The 17751-nt window shown below is 38.2% G+C and overlaps 1 protein-coding gene across 1 annotated transcript in view; it reads right to left on the reverse strand.

Moving 5' to 3' along the window:
- The window catches only part of LOC122801263, a 196166-nt gene that overhangs the window by 124856 nt on the left and 53559 nt on the right, over positions 1–17751 (reverse strand). Inside the window, exon 3 of the mRNA XM_044070814.1 lies at positions 422–477. Within this exon, the coding sequence (XP_043926749.1) occupies positions 422–477 (56 nt within the window). The remainder of the gene's footprint in view (positions 1–421; positions 478–17751) is intronic.

The raw sequence follows: 17751 nt of genomic DNA on the forward strand, positions 1-17751 counted from the left end.
TTCTGTGAAAGGTACCTGTAGCTAATATCCTAAGGGCTACACATACCTTATTTTCCACTTGGATGGGTTCCTGTAATGTGTCCCTGTCCACCCTGTGCCTCTCTACGATCTCCATGTCATGTAGCATCTGAAATGTCAGCTTGGGCACAAACACTCTTCTTGTCCTCAGCCTTGGTCTATTATCATCAGCACCAGCAGCCTCAGCTTCAGCCTCTAGCATGTACATATGGATATGCTGCAGCAGTCCCTAGCATTGTCTCAGGTTAAAAGCTCCTTGACTCTACTATAATGGTATTGCAGTAGGCAAGGTAAAAACAGACTTGAGTCTACCTGCCTATTTTATAACCTGTGAAATAGCACTGTGATGAAAATCACCTGCTTCTGCTGTAATTAGCACCTATAAGACACACCTGCTACTTACTTGTGAGTATTAGGTGTAGTTTTAGTCATTGCTGCACATAGTGCTAGTGCAAGTTCCTGTGTACACCAATGGCAAAAATAAAAGTAGATAAGGTTTTAGTGCCTGTACTTGAATCTTGCACCATCTGTATTCCAGCCCAAACATAAAGATGTGGGGCTATAGAACTAGTCACATATCAGTTAGACAGACACCTGCTATGTATTCACATAGCAGCTTTACATGCCCCTGCATACCCCTGCGCACACCAATGGCAAAAAAATCCACAAAAAAAGTAAATTAGAAGGTTGCAAGGCCTGTACTTGAACCCTGCATCATTTGTACTCCAGCCCAAGCATATACACATGGGCTATAGAAATAGTTACATATCAGTAAGGCAGACACTTGCAATATATTCCTCATTTTCCCATGATTGTACTAAACGCCACAGTGTATAAACACTGTAGGAGTCCCTACATGAAATGGTCTGCCCTACACAGTTACACTTTTTAGTGATTCAGTAAATCAAAGGTGTGTGGATCTCATTTGCATATTAACCATGTCGAGAGGCCTCTTTTATATGATCAGTAGCCATGTAGGCAGGGGACTGAAAGGACAACCATTTTTCCTTACATTTTACTGCATTCCACAGCCTACATACTCAATACGCCTACATTACAGTGTCAATGCTGTTTTTCATGCCATTTTCTATTAAGGATGCATACATTACTTACCGGCATAGTAGTATGGTGGGTGCAAGGCTTCCATTCCATTTATTTAATAATTATTAACACTGTTATTCACCTTTTCTTAGAACATGAATGTCTAAATATAATATTAATGTGTGTATTTTTAACTTGTTAAGTCAGTTGTGTGTTGATGTGATCACTTTTACTGAGATTAGTTTTTGTGTAGACTCCTTCCTGCAGATGCATTCGAAAAGTTTTTGAATACATGGCCAGGAGCTACATGGAGTCTACACAGTTGCTTTACAGTTTATTGGATTGCTGAGGACTGTTTTGCAGGGGTGATTTTCATCCTGGGGCATGACTTTGCACTTTTACCCGCTGTTGTGTGAACATGGTATAAGTATATTAAAAGCAGGGAGCATAGAGGCCTTAACTGAAATTTGTTTTCAATATTCTCTGTCAGTCAACTTTTATTTGATGAGTCATCATGAATGTAAAATACAGTTTGTACTTTCTGTATGCATATCACCAAACCATTTTTCTTATTATCAGTTGCCAGGGGTGAGATCAACACATAAGACATTTGGTGTTTCCCTACAGATAAATCTTTCAACATTTTTAACAACTGCTCTCTTTTTTATATATAGCCCAAGTCTTTCCCCTAACTGTATAATGACAACTTCTTGCTTCCTTGTCAGTCGTTCATTTGGGATAGCTCCGGGACAAAAAGAAACTAATGCAAGTGTCAAAGACCCTTCCAAAACAACTTCTATTTTTTGTTGTCTAACCCCATTTGTCTCACACCAGGCTGCAGCACACCATTCATCTTTCATCTTAGTAATAAAGCTGGTTGCCAGTCAGCAATGACTTCTTAGGACTTCAAAGAGAAGACTATACCACTAAGATGAACTTATCTTTCCTGCAGCTCATTTATGCTCAGCTTTCCCTTCTCACCTTTCATCTCATTATCCGCCCCATGTATCTACCTATTTATCTATCTATATATATATATATATATATATATATATATATATATATATATATATACACACGTAGGCATATGTACGCATATGTGCATGTATGTATACACACACAAACACACACATATATATATATATATATATATATATATATATATATATATATATATATATATATATATATAGAGTTGTCCTATCTAATGGCACTAATGTCATTCAAGAAACCTTTTGATGACCGTCTGCCATCTCTCTTAATGACTTTATCAGAGGGTCTTTGTTTGCTAAGTGGGTTACAGTGAAACCTGCAGCAAAAATAAATAAACAGATAAATAAACAAAGCCGGCAAATATCAAAACATACTTTTCTCTTCCTTTTGTCATTCTTTGAATATTCAAAAGTCACATAAGGAGGATACACCAGGACAATCGAAGCCAACCAATATCCGAATATAAACTTTTATTAAGACAAGTTAAAAATAAGTGAGCGCTTTCACGTCTCCTGGACGTTTCATCAGACTTAATTAACCATCACTACAATATATCTTTATATAATGGCAGAATAGCTCCTATGGGAGAACTGATATGATATTCAATCAGAGATAATTAATTATTAAAAGAGAAATGCAGTGTAGATAAATCACTTTATTGCTAGTAGATGCTACTCAATTTCTGTAGTCAACATAAAAACATATACAAAGAATAACATATATATATAATTACAAAAGTGCCTGTGCATATCAAGATTTGAAACAAAAACATATAAATGTAAACATAAGAAAGTACAAATGCTATTAAAACACTTTAAAAATGAAGTTTTATGGATTAAAAACTATTTGTGTTTAAAAGGCCTGTATGCCAAAAAAGGTCTCAGAGAAATTTTATCATTAAATATGCCGATTGTAAAACCAGGAACGTGATTTATTTAACTCAGTGTAATAAATGTCAATGTTTTTATGTAGGCATGACTACTAGAAAAACATATTTATGCCATCACTAAAGAAGATGAGACCAATGCACTAGCTTATCATGTGCTACATAGAGACAGTACACATACCTTTAGTTTCCTAGTATTGGAACATGTTTATAGTACTGAAAGGTTAGGCTCCATACGTAATAATGTGGAGAAGAGAGAGATTAAATGGATACTTAAGTTAACAGCGGATAGAGGTCATGGCCTTAATGATAAAATTAATTGAATATCATATCAGTTCTCCTATAGGAGCTATTCTGCCATTATATAAAGATATATTGTAGGGATGGTTAATTAAGTCTGATGTTTATATTTGGATATTGGTTGGCTTCAATTGTCGTTTATATGTTTTCTCATTCTTTGAATATTCTTTGTCTACTTGCAATACCTTTACCTACTGATTTCTGTTATCCTCTTTATCCACCTGCAGTACATTTACTAACTCATTTGCTAATTTATTTAACCATTTCTATATAGCTGATGTACCTGTCTAAACGATTCAGAGATACATTTTAATCAACTCAGTTGCTGCTTGTTCTTTCATTAATTCTGAAGCTCATTCTATTATAAATTAATAGTTCAGATAATAAGTTTATTGATGACAAATCTTTCACCCAACCTCCCACCTAGTTATTAAATAAATAATGTCTTCTGGTCAGTGAGCATTTCCTAGCTATTTCTACTCTGCAAAATAATAAGACTCTGTCCCTACTAATATATTTTGTATTAACCTTACAAAGTGGATAGCACAATATTCATAGGAATATGTTCAAATGATACCTCAACAGCCTTGGGTGCAAAGTGTTGGGTGTGTGATTAGCTGATCCCAATCACCCTTTAATGTAAACTAAAACATGAGTGCAGAAGCATTTTGTGTAGGCAGGTATAAACTACAGAAACTGTTTGCCATAGTTTAAAGGAAGAAATGCCTTTTTTTTCCTTAGTAAAATACACCAATGGAGCGTTGGGGGTAGGGCACAGAAATGGCACCTGAATGGCTGGGGCTGGAGGGATGGGGGGCATATCATGTATCTGGTCACCTGGTTGGTCTGCCAGGAGAAGGAACATCCTTTTTTGTTGGTGGGTGGGGGCTGCATAGATCTAACTGTAATTAAAGCAGCTATATTTCTAGGTATACAATTTTACTATATCATGTAAATGTCATAGTTACATATCATTGAAGTATTGGTGGCTGAGGGACTTTAGTTTCTAAATTTAATGTTGTGGTGAGCTTCATCGCAACAGAGTGCTTTCCAGGGTTCTTCCCCTTTTTCCACTTTGGCGCAACCATGGAGATAGCATATATAATTTAGGGAGGGAAGTGAGGAGCTCCACCCTCCCACAAGTGGAATGCAGGGTCTCTCCCCTTGCAAAAAAATATTTTTGTGTGTTTTCTATGTTTTTGGGTCACTATAATCAGTCTTTGATTTTCAGAAGATGGTGAGCCTAAAAGATATGCTTCAATAGCGCATAGGTAAACGGTAATAAATATCTGCTGTTCTTATCATTAGGTTTCTGAAATGTTTAGGGATTAATTGTTGAAGTACCTTGTTTTCTCATTACTTACTTACCGTGTTCAAAAAAATAAATAAATAATCTGTAACTCAAAGTATGGATAAACAGTGGTAACATTTTGTTGTTCTTTTTTTCCCAGACAGTTGTAGCTAGATGTTCCTTTACTGTGCTCAATTTGCCATCTTTTCATTGCTTTCCCATTGTGTCTTTTTAATGTCTATTTGGTTTACTGGGAGGTCATCCAGCTTTAGGGGTTGCTCACAGTCTATTGTGAGGTAGAAGGCACCACCTCATTTTTTACCAATACGCCCACCGAGGTCTCAGTGTGCAAAGGTTCATAGGCTATTACTAGACTAGACTAATGACCATTAGAACCCTTACAATCCTTGCCACATACTGCAAACCAGTTTGGTTCTGAGTATCATGGACATCTATTAGTAGTAGTGAAATACTTCTCTTATTGATGGCCTCTGTCTGTAAGGGACATGGAGGCCAAACCCAGGGTAAATTTACAATTTTCCATCAAGTGTCAAGGTTTAATTTGAATATGGTTAGGGATAAACTCTGTTTTGCATAGATGGGGAGCCTATTCCATAGAAAACGGATCCTTTGTGGGGCATAATTGTCTCTACAGCACATTAATAATAATCCTATGGAACACTTATTTATTTATTATTTATTTTATTTTACATTTGTTTGCCAGGAGTGTACAGTGGCCTGGGGTGAGCACATTTTCAGTGGAGGCCTGGGGAGAAAAGCTCCAAATAGACATGTGTAAACAAACAGTAAATTTGAGAACAAGTTCAGCATACAGTTAGGTTACAGACTGAAGTTACAAATAAAAAGGAAAAAAATATTAGCTACAACAAGTAAAAATGTTAGGCATATGTATTTTTGAAATTTTAGCAGTCATAACATAATATGAACAGTTACATTTTGAATTACAAATTGAAAATATTAACAGTCATAACAGTATATAGACAGTTATATAGAGTGTGGGTACAACTTTGCTAATGGAATAGTTGGAAGGGGTCAGGTAATGTGGGGTGTGGAGCAGGAGCATTGCCAATGGGTAGATAGATGTGAATGGAGGGCATCTTTGAAGGATCTAGCATTATTGGTGGCTCTGAGTGATGTAGGGAGTGAGTTCCAGAGTTTGGCAATGCAGAAAGAGCAGAGTGCATGTCCAGCAGGGAGTGCAGGTTTTTGGATGAGTAGCAGGGTCTCATTTTTTGATCTAAGTGGTCTGTTTGGGTGGTATTGAGTTAGAGTGGAGGTAAGGGCCGAACAGTCAAGGAGTTTATAGATAGTTTTGTGGGCTATCGAGAGTTGCTGGTGAATGAGGCACTGAGGTAGCTCAAGCCATTTGAGTGCATGAAGTGAGGAACAGTGATGGGAGGAGTAGGTGGCATTAGTTGCAAATCTTGCAATTTTATTATAACTGGTTTCCATTTTGTTTTTTAGGGATGTGCGAATGTTAATGAGGAGGGGGGCACCATATAGTAAGGAGGGTAGTAGAAAGGTGGAGGCCAAGGTTTGTTTTGTAATGGGGTTGAGGAAGTATTTATGCCTGTAGAGGGTTCCTAGCTTCTGATGTTTTTTTTATGTTACTGTGAATGTGCTGGTCAAAGGTTAAGCTTTCATCAATGGTGACACGTAGCAGTTTTGTGTATGTGACAATTTCTAGGGTGGCTTTATTTAATGAGTAGATTCTGAAGTCTGGTTTGTTTATAATGGTGGTTTTCTTAGGAGAGAAGAGAAGAAGTTTGGTTTTGTTTGGACTGAGTGCAAGATGATTCTTAGTCATCCAGCTTTCAACAGAGGAGAATGCTTGCTGTGTGTATGAGAGTAGTTTAGGTATGGTTTTGGAGGTACAAATTATATCTGAGTCATATGCATATTGAATAACTGAGTTGCTGGGGACACAACAATGAAAGTCATTAATGAAAATACTGAAAAGTAGAGGACCTAATATGGATCCTTGAGGAACTCCTGTGGGGGTGTCAAGGAATGGTGAGGTTGATTCAAGCCATCTAGTGGATTATTTTCTATTGGATAGGTAGTTGGAAAACCAGAGCAGAGTTGGTGGGGACAGGCTCAGAGCGGAAAGCTTGGAGAGATGTAGGGAGTGGGAAATGGTGTTGAATGCCTTGGACAAATCCAGCAAGAGGGAGGAGATGAGTTTTCCTTCATTGCTTCCTTGGTTAACAGTATTTGTGAAGGATAGGAGAGCAGTGGTAGTACTATGAGTGGGGCTGAAACCGTGTTGACAGGAAGATAGAAGATTATTGTTTAAGAGGTATTGCTGAAGCTGAGAGTGTTTGCATTTTTCTAATATTTTAGAATTAGGGGACAATATAGCTATGGGATGGAAGTTAGAGGGATCAGTATTATTACCGCCTTCATGTAGGGGAAGAATGTAGGCTTTCTTCCAGATGGTGGGTATATAGGATTCCTAAATTGACCTGTTTAGGAGAATACTAATGGGGTAAGAGGTGGCTGGAGCTGACAACTTCAGGTATTCTGGGGGTAGGTTGTCAGGGGCATTGCTACTTGGTTTTAATTTAAGCAGGAGTTTGTTTATAGTAGATGTTGGGATTGGAAAGAGAGAAAATATGGTAGTGGGAGGGTCTACTGGGTGATCGTAGTTGGTGGAGTGGTTAGTTTGAGAAGGTTGGGGTGGGAATGTGGCAGTTAGTTTGGCTATAGTTTCTACAAAATATGAGTTAAAGATTGTGGCAATTTTCTTGGGTTATTTTATGGTGTGGACAGGGATTACTTTGTGAACCAGGGTTTAATAGGGTGGCTATTGAGGCCCAAAACTGTTTTGGGTTTTGTTTGAAATTATGCTGCAATTTAATATAATGATTTCTTTTGTCATTGATGACTAGATGTTTACCTTTGTTGAGAAGGTGTCTGTACTGTTGGAGGTTAGAGAGATTGGTAGTTGTATGCCATTTTTTCCAGGCTTTGTCTCTTATGACCATGGCCTGCTTTGTGCTTTTAGAGAGCCAGATGCAGTTTTTTGTTTTTACTCTTTTACGGCGCAGAGGAGCATGGTAGTTTAGGACTTTTAGGAAGGTTGAATTAAAAAATTCAGTTGCTTCATCTAGAGGAAGGGTCTTTAGTATGTTCCAGTTAATAGATTTTAGATGGTCATTAAAAGTGTTTTGGTTGAAATTAGTAAGGGTTCACCGTAGCATACAATGATGTTGGTTGGGCAGTTAGGAAGTCTCACGTATGGCATAGGCTGGGTGGTTGTCACTGATATTGCAGGGAAGGGTACCTGTTCTGGAGAACTTGTTGGGGTCAGAAGCTAGGATATGCTATTGTTTTAGCTGGTCTGGTTATATTTGTGATTACTTGGGTAAAGTTGTAGATGTTGATGTTGGGGGGTAAGGAGCTATCTACCTGAGTGGGTCAATTTATATTCACATCACCAAGTATGATTGTTTTGTTGTTAATTCTTGAGGAGATCCAAGCTAAGATTTCTTCTGGAAGTGAGGTATTATTTCCTGGGGGTAGGTGTAATGTTGCAATACATATGCTTTTGTTGTTATTTAGGTTTAGGAAAGTGATTAGAATTTCAACATTTGAGAATTGGGGTATTGGAGATGAGTAGGGGGTAATGGAGAGGCGATGTGGAAAGAATAGGGCAATGCCTCCTCCTTTTTTGTGGGGTCTGTCTGCTCTGAGGCTGGAGTAACCAGGTGGAAAGAATTTGGGGTCTTTTATATATGGTTTTAGCCAGGTTTTGGTAGTGGCAAGTATGTCTGGTTTAGTCTGGGATATCCAGGCATGGAATTCAGGAATTTTATTCCTAATGCTTTGGAGGTTGATAGTGGTAAATTGTAGTGATCTATGGTAATTATTGCTGTTGGGGGTAGTAGGATTGGCTCCTGGGTTTGGATGAATATCTCCACATAGTGTTGGGGGCATTAGCCAAGGTCATTTGCGTGCCACATTAGACCTATGTTAGTATGCTAATGTGAATGGGATTGAGTGGTTATAAGAAAAGCATTTAGGTTTTAAGGGAAAGATAGGGTTAGGTTGAATGAAGGTAGGAGATATGTCAGAATAGGAGGTTAGTGCTGGAGAGTATACATTGGTGACTGGTGTAGTCTTGGGATATAGATAAGGTGATTTTAGGGATGTTAGGTTTGTCAATATTATTAATATTAGAGAGACTGTTAGGTGGTATGGAGAGGAGTGGGGAAGAGACATAGTATTAGCACAGGCAAGAGACTGAGATGGGTGTGTTGTAGGTATGGATGTTGGACTTTGAAGTGAGGGATATGCAAATGTAGGGGTATGACGTGGGTTGGTAGTTAGGAGGATGTTGGGTTTAGGGGAAAGGAAATGAGGTCAGAGTTAGGTAATAAGGGGGTGGGGTGTATGGAAGTATAAATGTAAATGATGTAGGGATGGGTGGGAATGGGGATAGGGTAGGGGAACAGTGTGAGCCCGAGTGAAGCAAAGAGACATAGTATTAGCAGAGGCAAGAGACTGAGATGGGTGTGTTGTAGGTATGGATGTTGGACTTTGAGGTGAGGGATATGCAAATGTAGGGGGTATGACATGGGTTGGTAGTTAGGAGGATGTTGGGTTTAGGGGAAAGGAAATGAGGTCAGAGTTAGGTAATAAGGGGTGGGGTGTATGGAAGTATAAATGTAATTGATGTAGGGATGGGTGGGAATGGGGATAGGATAGGGGAACAGAGTGAGCCCGAGCAAAGCAAAGGGCGAACTGAGCAGGAAGAAACCTGTGTGCAAGCACTGAGAAAAACAATCAAGTATAGTGGCTGACAAAATAATTTGTACACTACGATCTCCAGTTGAAAGATTCTATGGAGATGCTATGGTTCAAAAAAACATAAAAAAAAACAAATAGAGGGAAGTCTAAACAGAAGTACCTAAGGATTAGAAAAACTAGGGTAGGAGGCCTTAGCAGCAGTTACACTGGATGAGCAGGAGAGAGCCCGTTTTGTTTTGTTTTTTATTTTGTTTCTATATTACTTAAAAGTTAACAACAAAAACCCTTTACAGCTTATCTGTGGAAGGCAGGATGCAGTAGATACATACTTTGTTGTCTGCCTTTTCAGTTCATAGGACACACAATCCCTTTTTATAGGAGTCCTGGAAGCAATGTCTGGTTCAGTGACTTGCTTATGGTCAAACAGTAAGCAAATATGAGCTGTGGGAATCAAACCCTGTATTATAGGGACTACAGCTCAAAAACATAACCTCTGCCAGATAGTAAAACCTTATTAGGATTCACACACAGTGTTTATCTCTTCTCATAAAAAATATAAATAAAAAAACTCATGCTAGCAGTCTTTTTTGTCATTTATTATCTCCTCCTTACTCATTTTTTCTTATTCCTTTCCTTTGATCCATAGAACCATCCTCTTTCTGCTTAAGGTTATCATATTTTGGCTCAACAGGAATAGTTCTAAGATTCTGTTTAAGGTCATCTCGTTTCTTAGTATACACTATTGTCTCTTCTGTCTTCTTTAAGTTGCCTTCCCTCTGTCTCTGTTAGAATGAGTAGTGTCCCATCACTGTTTTCTCATTCTCCTGGAATGCATTCTTTCTGACTACTACTTTTTAGTTTTACTATTCATTTGTAGTCTCAGCTCTGCAACACCGCAGGCTGCAATTCTTTACAACATAACTCTTTTTCTTTTATTGGGTCTACTTCTGCAGGTCACTGTACCCTAAACCTATGTTGACATATATCTTTAAATGCTGCAGTAACTTCTATTCTAGTCATTAGCTAAATGGTTGTACCTTAGGGCTTTATAGCATTATACCTTGATCTTTATTGGATTCATAAACTGTGATGCATTTTTCTGTTGGTTGCTGACCCCACCTTTTTTTTTTCCATGTTGGGTAGAGTCATATATGTGGACCAATTCACCTGATGGTTCCCTTTCTCCATTCCTCAGACTGGCAAGATGGTCAGGCAAACTTATTGTCCTCTTCCCATTGTCTCACAAATCTTTAAGGTAGACATTTTACACTATCATATCATGTGGTAATTTCAGAACTACAGCAACAGAATGAACTATGTTTCCAAAGTTGGGACTTCTACTTGAGTAACGGGATACTTTTCCTATATCCATAAATACAGATTTCTTCAGCTGTGTTTTTAGCCATAAATACAGATTGCTACATAGGTTTATTGGTTCATAGGTGTGTAATAGGCTAAAGGCCCTGGAGCCTTTAAAAGCCTAGCCCATAGAAGTTTCCTGGCATCATGCTGCCCGATGTTAGTCCCCAGTGCCTTTATCAAATAGAACCACTGGAGTGATCCCTGAGGTGAACTTTCTATTACCCATCTGCTCATCAATATTTCTCTTGAACAGGATCAGCAAGGTACTCTGCTTGGCATGTATGGGAAGTCTATTTCAGAGTATGGGCAGTCCCTGGATGAGGAACCTGTCCCTCTAGCATGTCTTGTTGTTTGTGGTAATGAGGTTAAGGTCTCTGGAGCATGTGGTGTGGAGGGACTGTAATTTTTTTAGATGTAGCATTTTTAACAGAGCTGGGTCAGACATGGCTTTGTAAGTCAAGCAGAGATTGCCTCTAAGTAGGCGATATGAGACAGACAATAGCTGGAGTCTTTTGAGTCTGTCTGTGTAGGACATGTGTTTAATGCCTAGGATCCTCTTCATGAGGTACTTCTGTGGCCTCTCCAGCTGTTGCAGATGTCTAATGAGGTACATGCCAAATTGGGCATTATACTCGATGACTGGTCTAATGATGGAAGAGTAGAGAGCGACGATGACCTCTTTCTTCCTGGATGCAAATCCCTTGGTAATGAGGTGTTCCACATAGAAGGACTTTCTGACCACAGTGGCAATGTGGTGGTCGAAGGAGATGTTGCTGTCAACCTGTGTTCCCAGATCTCTTATCACACCTTCAGTGTTCAGTGGGCTCACATCGATGTGGTAATTAGTGGGAACTGAGTTTTTACCAAAGTGGATGATAACTCATTTTTTGGCATTAAGTTTAAGGCCGTGGTTTCGACACTAGTCATTGATCTCAGTGAGGCCTTTCCATAGGATGTCTGCATCACTTGGGGAGTTAATAATGGCTACCAGCTTACAGTCATCTGCGAACTTGATCAGCCAAAGTCCCTTTGTGTTGACATAGACTTCAGAGAAGTAGATACCAAACAGAAGAGGACCCAGGACTGATCTCTCTGGACTCCACTTGTGACTGCTCAGCAGTCTGACTTGGAGTCCGCTACTTTCACACTGTGGGTTCTATCTGTGAGCTGATTTGCAACCCACCAAGTAATATAGGGGATGATACCTAGTTTGGTGAGTTTATCAATAATTCCTGAGTGAGGAATGGTATCAAAGGCCTTGGCCAGATCGAGGTAGGCTGTATGTACTACCTTACCTTCCTCCACAGCCTTGGTGACTGACTCAAAGAGGTCAGCCAGGTTGAGCAGGCATGATCTCCCTTTCACAAAGCCAAATTATGTTGGGTCTAGAGTTTGGAGATTATCTATATCTTTGTTAATCAGGTCCATGATGATGCACTCCATAGCTTTACATATCAGAATTGTCAGGCTAATGGGGCAATAATTCCCAGGGTCTGTAGTCGCTCCCCCTTTATGGATAGGGATGACTGTAGCAGTGCACCATTATGTAGGAACAAAGCCTGAGATGAGGCTGTGACTGAACAGGGTACACAGATGTGGTGCCAGTTTGCTTTGTAGTTCATGTAGAATGCAGCCAGGGATATTATCGGGTCCCATGGAAGCTGTATTCTTGGCCTTGGACAATGCAGCTTTAACCTTTCCTGCAGTAATGCTAGGTGCCTGGCATTCTTCTGGTATTGTGATTTGTCCTTTGGGGGGGGGGGAGTAAAGTTGACACTGAATCTGTTGGCCAGAGTATGTTGGCAATATCTGTTGGCTAAGTATAGGAGGTACCATTGTGCAGTATCTAAGAGCAAATCTGGGTATTGCCTTGGAGGTCCTTGATATAGCTATAGAAGTCTGTGATTGTTTTTAGTGTCTGCCACAATTCTTCCTTCATAGCTGGCTTTAGAGGATTTGATGAGGGATCTCAACTTTTTGCTGAAGATAGTAAGGGAATTGTTCCAGTCTTGGGACTTCACCTTTTTCTGCAATAGTTTCTTCCTTCTATTGTAGTTTATTATTGGCAGGGGACCATCAGATTGGCTTCCTTTTTTTGGAGGAGACTGTCTTGGTAATATTGGGTATGGCTAGTTCCATGTATTTGTGTACATGTTCATACAGTGCATTGGTATATGATTCAGCAGTCATGCAGCTATTTTCCATTGGCATGGGTGCCGGGAAGTTAGCCACCTCTGTTTTTAGGAGTCCGAAGTCAGCTTCAGCTGTGTTTTTAGTAAGTGTCTTTGTATTCGCAAATATTGTGCATTTATAAGCATGACTATTTAAATTGAATCTAGTAGTCCCTGCAGTTTTGTGACATCAGTTAACAGATATTCCTTTACTAACCTTGCAGTAGTACAATAGTAGAAGACTAAATCATCTATTCTAGCAGACATTGCATTACATAGTCCTAGCATCCTTAACAGCATAGGTTTCAGTGGTTACACAGGCATATAATATGTTTTTCAGAGGTTATAGTTTTCACAATTATAGCATTTACAAGTAGAAATTTAGCTGTGCTCCCCCATGACCTTGTTTAAAACAGTCTGTGTCTACAGTTGCTTACTTTCTGTTTGTTATCAGTATTTGACATACAGTTTGCCACATATCTGGATTGCTCAGCTCTAAACATAGGTTCATTATAGAGTAATCTAATGTAATATTTCTACTAGTACAATACGATTTTCAGTGTCCTTATGGTCAGTTTGAAACATCTACTTTCATAAAAATGAAGGAAGGACTTTTTAAATGTATTAGTGGCTAGCATTTCTATCACTTTACATTCAGTATGTTGATTCTCAAGATCTAGTCATAATGTAAGTATATCTTTTACATCATGTAACTGAGATCTTACCACTTTGTTTAGGAGAAAATTTCCAGTTATTAAACTTGTGAGTTTGCATCTCACAGGTTATAAAACTGCAAACAGCCAATGGACCACCATGAGTTAAATGCTTTTGAACTGAGTGACAATTTACTGGCTTGTATATGGGCCCTCATTTGGGAATAGAACAACATGGATGACTGCAAGCCATCACTGATGATGGGGGCAATGTTAGCAAACTCCAACAGACAGGAACCAAAGTAAGACAAACTAGCAAAAAACAAAAAGACAGCTTGGAAACACCAAAGCAAATTCTCTCTCAGTTTAATTCTCTTTCAGTTTAATGAAGCGCTTTTCGTCTTGCACATGTAGCAAGACTTCATCAGAAACTGAACAAACTTCAACACAAACAATATATACACACCCTTTTTGTCACATGACACTTCTAATTAAAAATCTTCTGCCTTAAAGGCACATCCACATTATTGCTACTTAAACCATTTTTTAAAAACAAATATGACTGACAATATTTTAGAACATCTCAACCCTTCCCTTCCTTCAGAATTTTTACCTGTAATGGTGAAAGAAATATATATACAAACATACATATACTAACAATACTATATCTCAAATAATTGTGTTGACTCTCAAAATATGATATTACTTAGTTAACTAAGAAGTCAGAAACTTACATATCCGAGTCAAATGAAGTCAGATATCACAAATATGAACGCATTTTATAAAAATGCATATGCACGTTAACGTTTAAGATTTTTCAACTTCAGTATACTGTTTAAAGATATTGTCTCATTCAAACCCGGGTAAAACATTGCCCCAGTGCGTATTTGTCAACTTAACTCAAGTTGCTCAAGTAAAAGAGTAAGCACCCCCCCCCCGACTATCATCAACAACTGAATCAATTGCTTTGAACAAAAATGAATGTTGTGGATAGAAAATAATGTGTCTAGCCAGTGCATTTTCTCTGTTTAGGGTCTTTATTTTATAGAGATGTTTGTATACTCATTCTTTTAACCTTCTATCCGTTTTGCCTATATAAAACGCTGCACAGCATTGACACTGAGCTAAATAAACCACAAACTTGGACTGACAAGTGTACTTCAATTTAATTTTAAACCTAATATTTTTAACTTCAATGTCTTGTCCTGTACTCATGTATTTACAGTAGTTACACATTTGGCATTTGTACATGCCACACTTCCACTGTGGGGTAGTTTTTTTATGTTGTAATAATTCCTTTAAATTAGTCCCCCTCTTGTAAGTAATCCGGGGTTTGCTTTTGACCTTGTAGGAAAGGTGAGGATCTCTCCTAATTATTTCCCAATTTTTGTTCAAAAATGACATTATTTCCCTTGCATTACTACTATAGGGTGTTATTAAACTTAAATTCCATACTTCTTTTTGTTGTAATTCTCTGTCACTTATTATAACACTTTGTAAACCAATGGACAAAATGGGTTTATACAACCCCTGTTCTCTCTTGTTTTTTACTTCTTCCAGTAGACACTCAAAAAAGTCTACTGGGTAACCTCTCCTAACAAACATTGACCTCAAATTATTACATTCATCCATGAAATCCTGGTCCAGCGTGACCATACGGGCAGCTCTCATGAGTTGGCCCTTCACCACTGATTTCTTTTGGTGCCATGGATGGCAACTGCTAAAATGTAATAAAGAGTGTGGCCTTTCTATAATTTTTCGCTACATATGCGTTCCTTTCCATATCTTTACTAAAATCCACATCCAAGTATGAAATCCTGGTCATTTCAAATACATAATTAAAGGAAAGGAAATCTGTAGTGTTGTTAAGATAATCTACTAGTTTACTAGCTGCTTCCTTATTTTCCATCAACCAGCCAGGTAGTGTCAATCTTACTAACAATATAATAACTGACAAACGACTTACTATGAGAAGTTCTACAGGATTTAATACCATGAAAGACTTACCAACTTTTATTCAGTGGTTAGAAATGCCAATTCCTTTATCCATTAGCAACCTAACCAATCAACACCTTCTGAAACAGAGGACTCATTAAATTAAATTAAAATGAGAAACAACCATTTTGATGTATTTTTCTTAATACTTGTATGTATGTCATTTATGTAATTCAAACTTGGAGAGTCCCTGAAACTGGAGTCAGGTTCCTTGTATGCATGCATACTTGGCCAATAAATGTGATTCTGATTTTAATTTGAATAGCAACCCCAAATTATGTTACTCATACTAATGCATTGCAATACTGAAAGTCAACCAGTGCTATTAAATTTGAAAAGTCTGTAATAAAATATCCATTGATCTGAAGTTATTATTAATATACTTTTTAATAAAATAAGATAAACATACAGGTTAGGAAAGGAAATGAAAACACAGAATGATGGATGAAAAGGAGCCACAGTAAGGTATAAACAATCAATGATATATAAATTATTATACATAATGAAGTTTTCAGTACAGTACATAAAAGGCTATATTGCTTATACAAAAGAAATAAAGCAGGCATAATTTAAAACAAGTACACAGTGGTATAAATCCCCATATTTTCCCTTTATATACTTGATCAATATAAACTATCACAGTGTGAGTTGGCTTGCAATGGTATTACACATCTTTCTCTAACAACCAATTCCATCCAGTAATGTTCAAACAGTTTACTCTTATGACAATCAGCATTGCCAGGAAGATAAATCAACTTCCACCATGTAGTTATACATTTTAATGTTTGTTTGTGTCTTTTGGCTTTTCCTGGTTAGGGGTTGCCACAGCGGAACTCCGGTCCGCTAATGATTGGCAGTAGATTTTTACATGCTGGCTTGCCGGGCCTGACGCACAACCTTCAATGAAGGAACGTCCATTCACGCATGTCGCCACACAGAAGACGCGCTAACTGAGAATCGAACGGGCAACGTCTAACTGTGAGGTGACAACGCTACAACAGCACCACCACCGCAGATAAGAATTAATAAATCCTATAACTAAACAGTTTTCAGTATAGGTATTTGATTTGATAAAGGGATAGTCGGCAACATATCTGTTCATGAAAGTTAAATATCCCCTCCCAAACAATTTGATGTGCAGTTTTTAACTCCCTCCAAAAAAATTGCTTTATGACAACACATAGAAATGAATCTACTCTTCAGTGAGTGGCCGATGATAGCGTGCCAATACAGGCAAAGGGAAGCAGTCTGATCTACTATGACAATGACTTCCATGGTGAAGCACAGATAAGGATGCAGCATACAGGACAGAGACAAGTGCATAGCTCCATTACACAATATCCTTCTTGGGGATATGTGTAGGAATGTGCACAGTAGAATGAAGAAAAAGTTATACCAGGGATCTTAGCAATGAGCTTGCACACCAGCCACCTAGAGTGGGGAATTAAGCTATTAGCAGAAAGCCCTGAGGGGTGACTGGATGATGGTGTCTTGTGGCTACCCTTTTCTCGCTAAGCTGGAATGAGTGGGACAGGTAGTTGTGGGAGGGGATGATGGTTGGCAGGTAGCAGTAGTTACAAAAAATGCCTGTTTCTGTTGATGTTTTAATTTAAAGGAAGAAAATGATCAATAATAAATATTTATGGGTGGCTCGAAATCATCCATATAAATACTGTAAACATATCACTGACTTCACTCCATAACAGACACACAGTCCAAGTCAAAAGTGTTACTACTGCGTGTTTAGAAAAATGTGGCACTTTAGAAATAGCCCCTTCTTATCCCAAGGCAACAGAAATATTTCAAGAAAAATACATACTGGAAAATCTTGCTCACTGCTACTTAAACAAACACAAGTTTCATGCCATTTACCACTGTGTGTTGTGCAATCTGCAACATCATTAAGTTCATAGATTAATACTAGGCTAACTACCCTTGTAAGCCATTCTAAGATTAGTCACTTTTTCCATGTTAGAAGCAAGCTTTACACTTTGTGGCTGTAAGGTAAACACCTTAGCCATTATGCCAACCTCCCTCCTAAGTTAAGTGAAACTTCCTTAACACATTAAGGTATAACTGAAAGGAATGACAAGCTGAAAACCCGACAGTTCAGCAGTCCATAGCTCTCAACCTTCCCAAAAAATGTTGGAACCTTTTATCTCATAATGTGGAAAAATGGACAAAATGCCAAAAACTAACAACCTTAACTAGAAAAAAATGTTATTTCATACTTAAAAAGGGTTCTGTTGATGAATTAATATGATTTAA

The sequence above is a fragment of the Protopterus annectens genome, chromosome 4.part1 (genome assembly GCF_019279795.1).
Source record: "Protopterus annectens isolate FY-2018-M chromosome 4.part1, PAN1.0, whole genome shotgun sequence".
In the NCBI taxonomy this organism is placed as follows: domain Eukaryota; kingdom Metazoa; phylum Chordata; order Ceratodontiformes; family Protopteridae; genus Protopterus; species Protopterus annectens.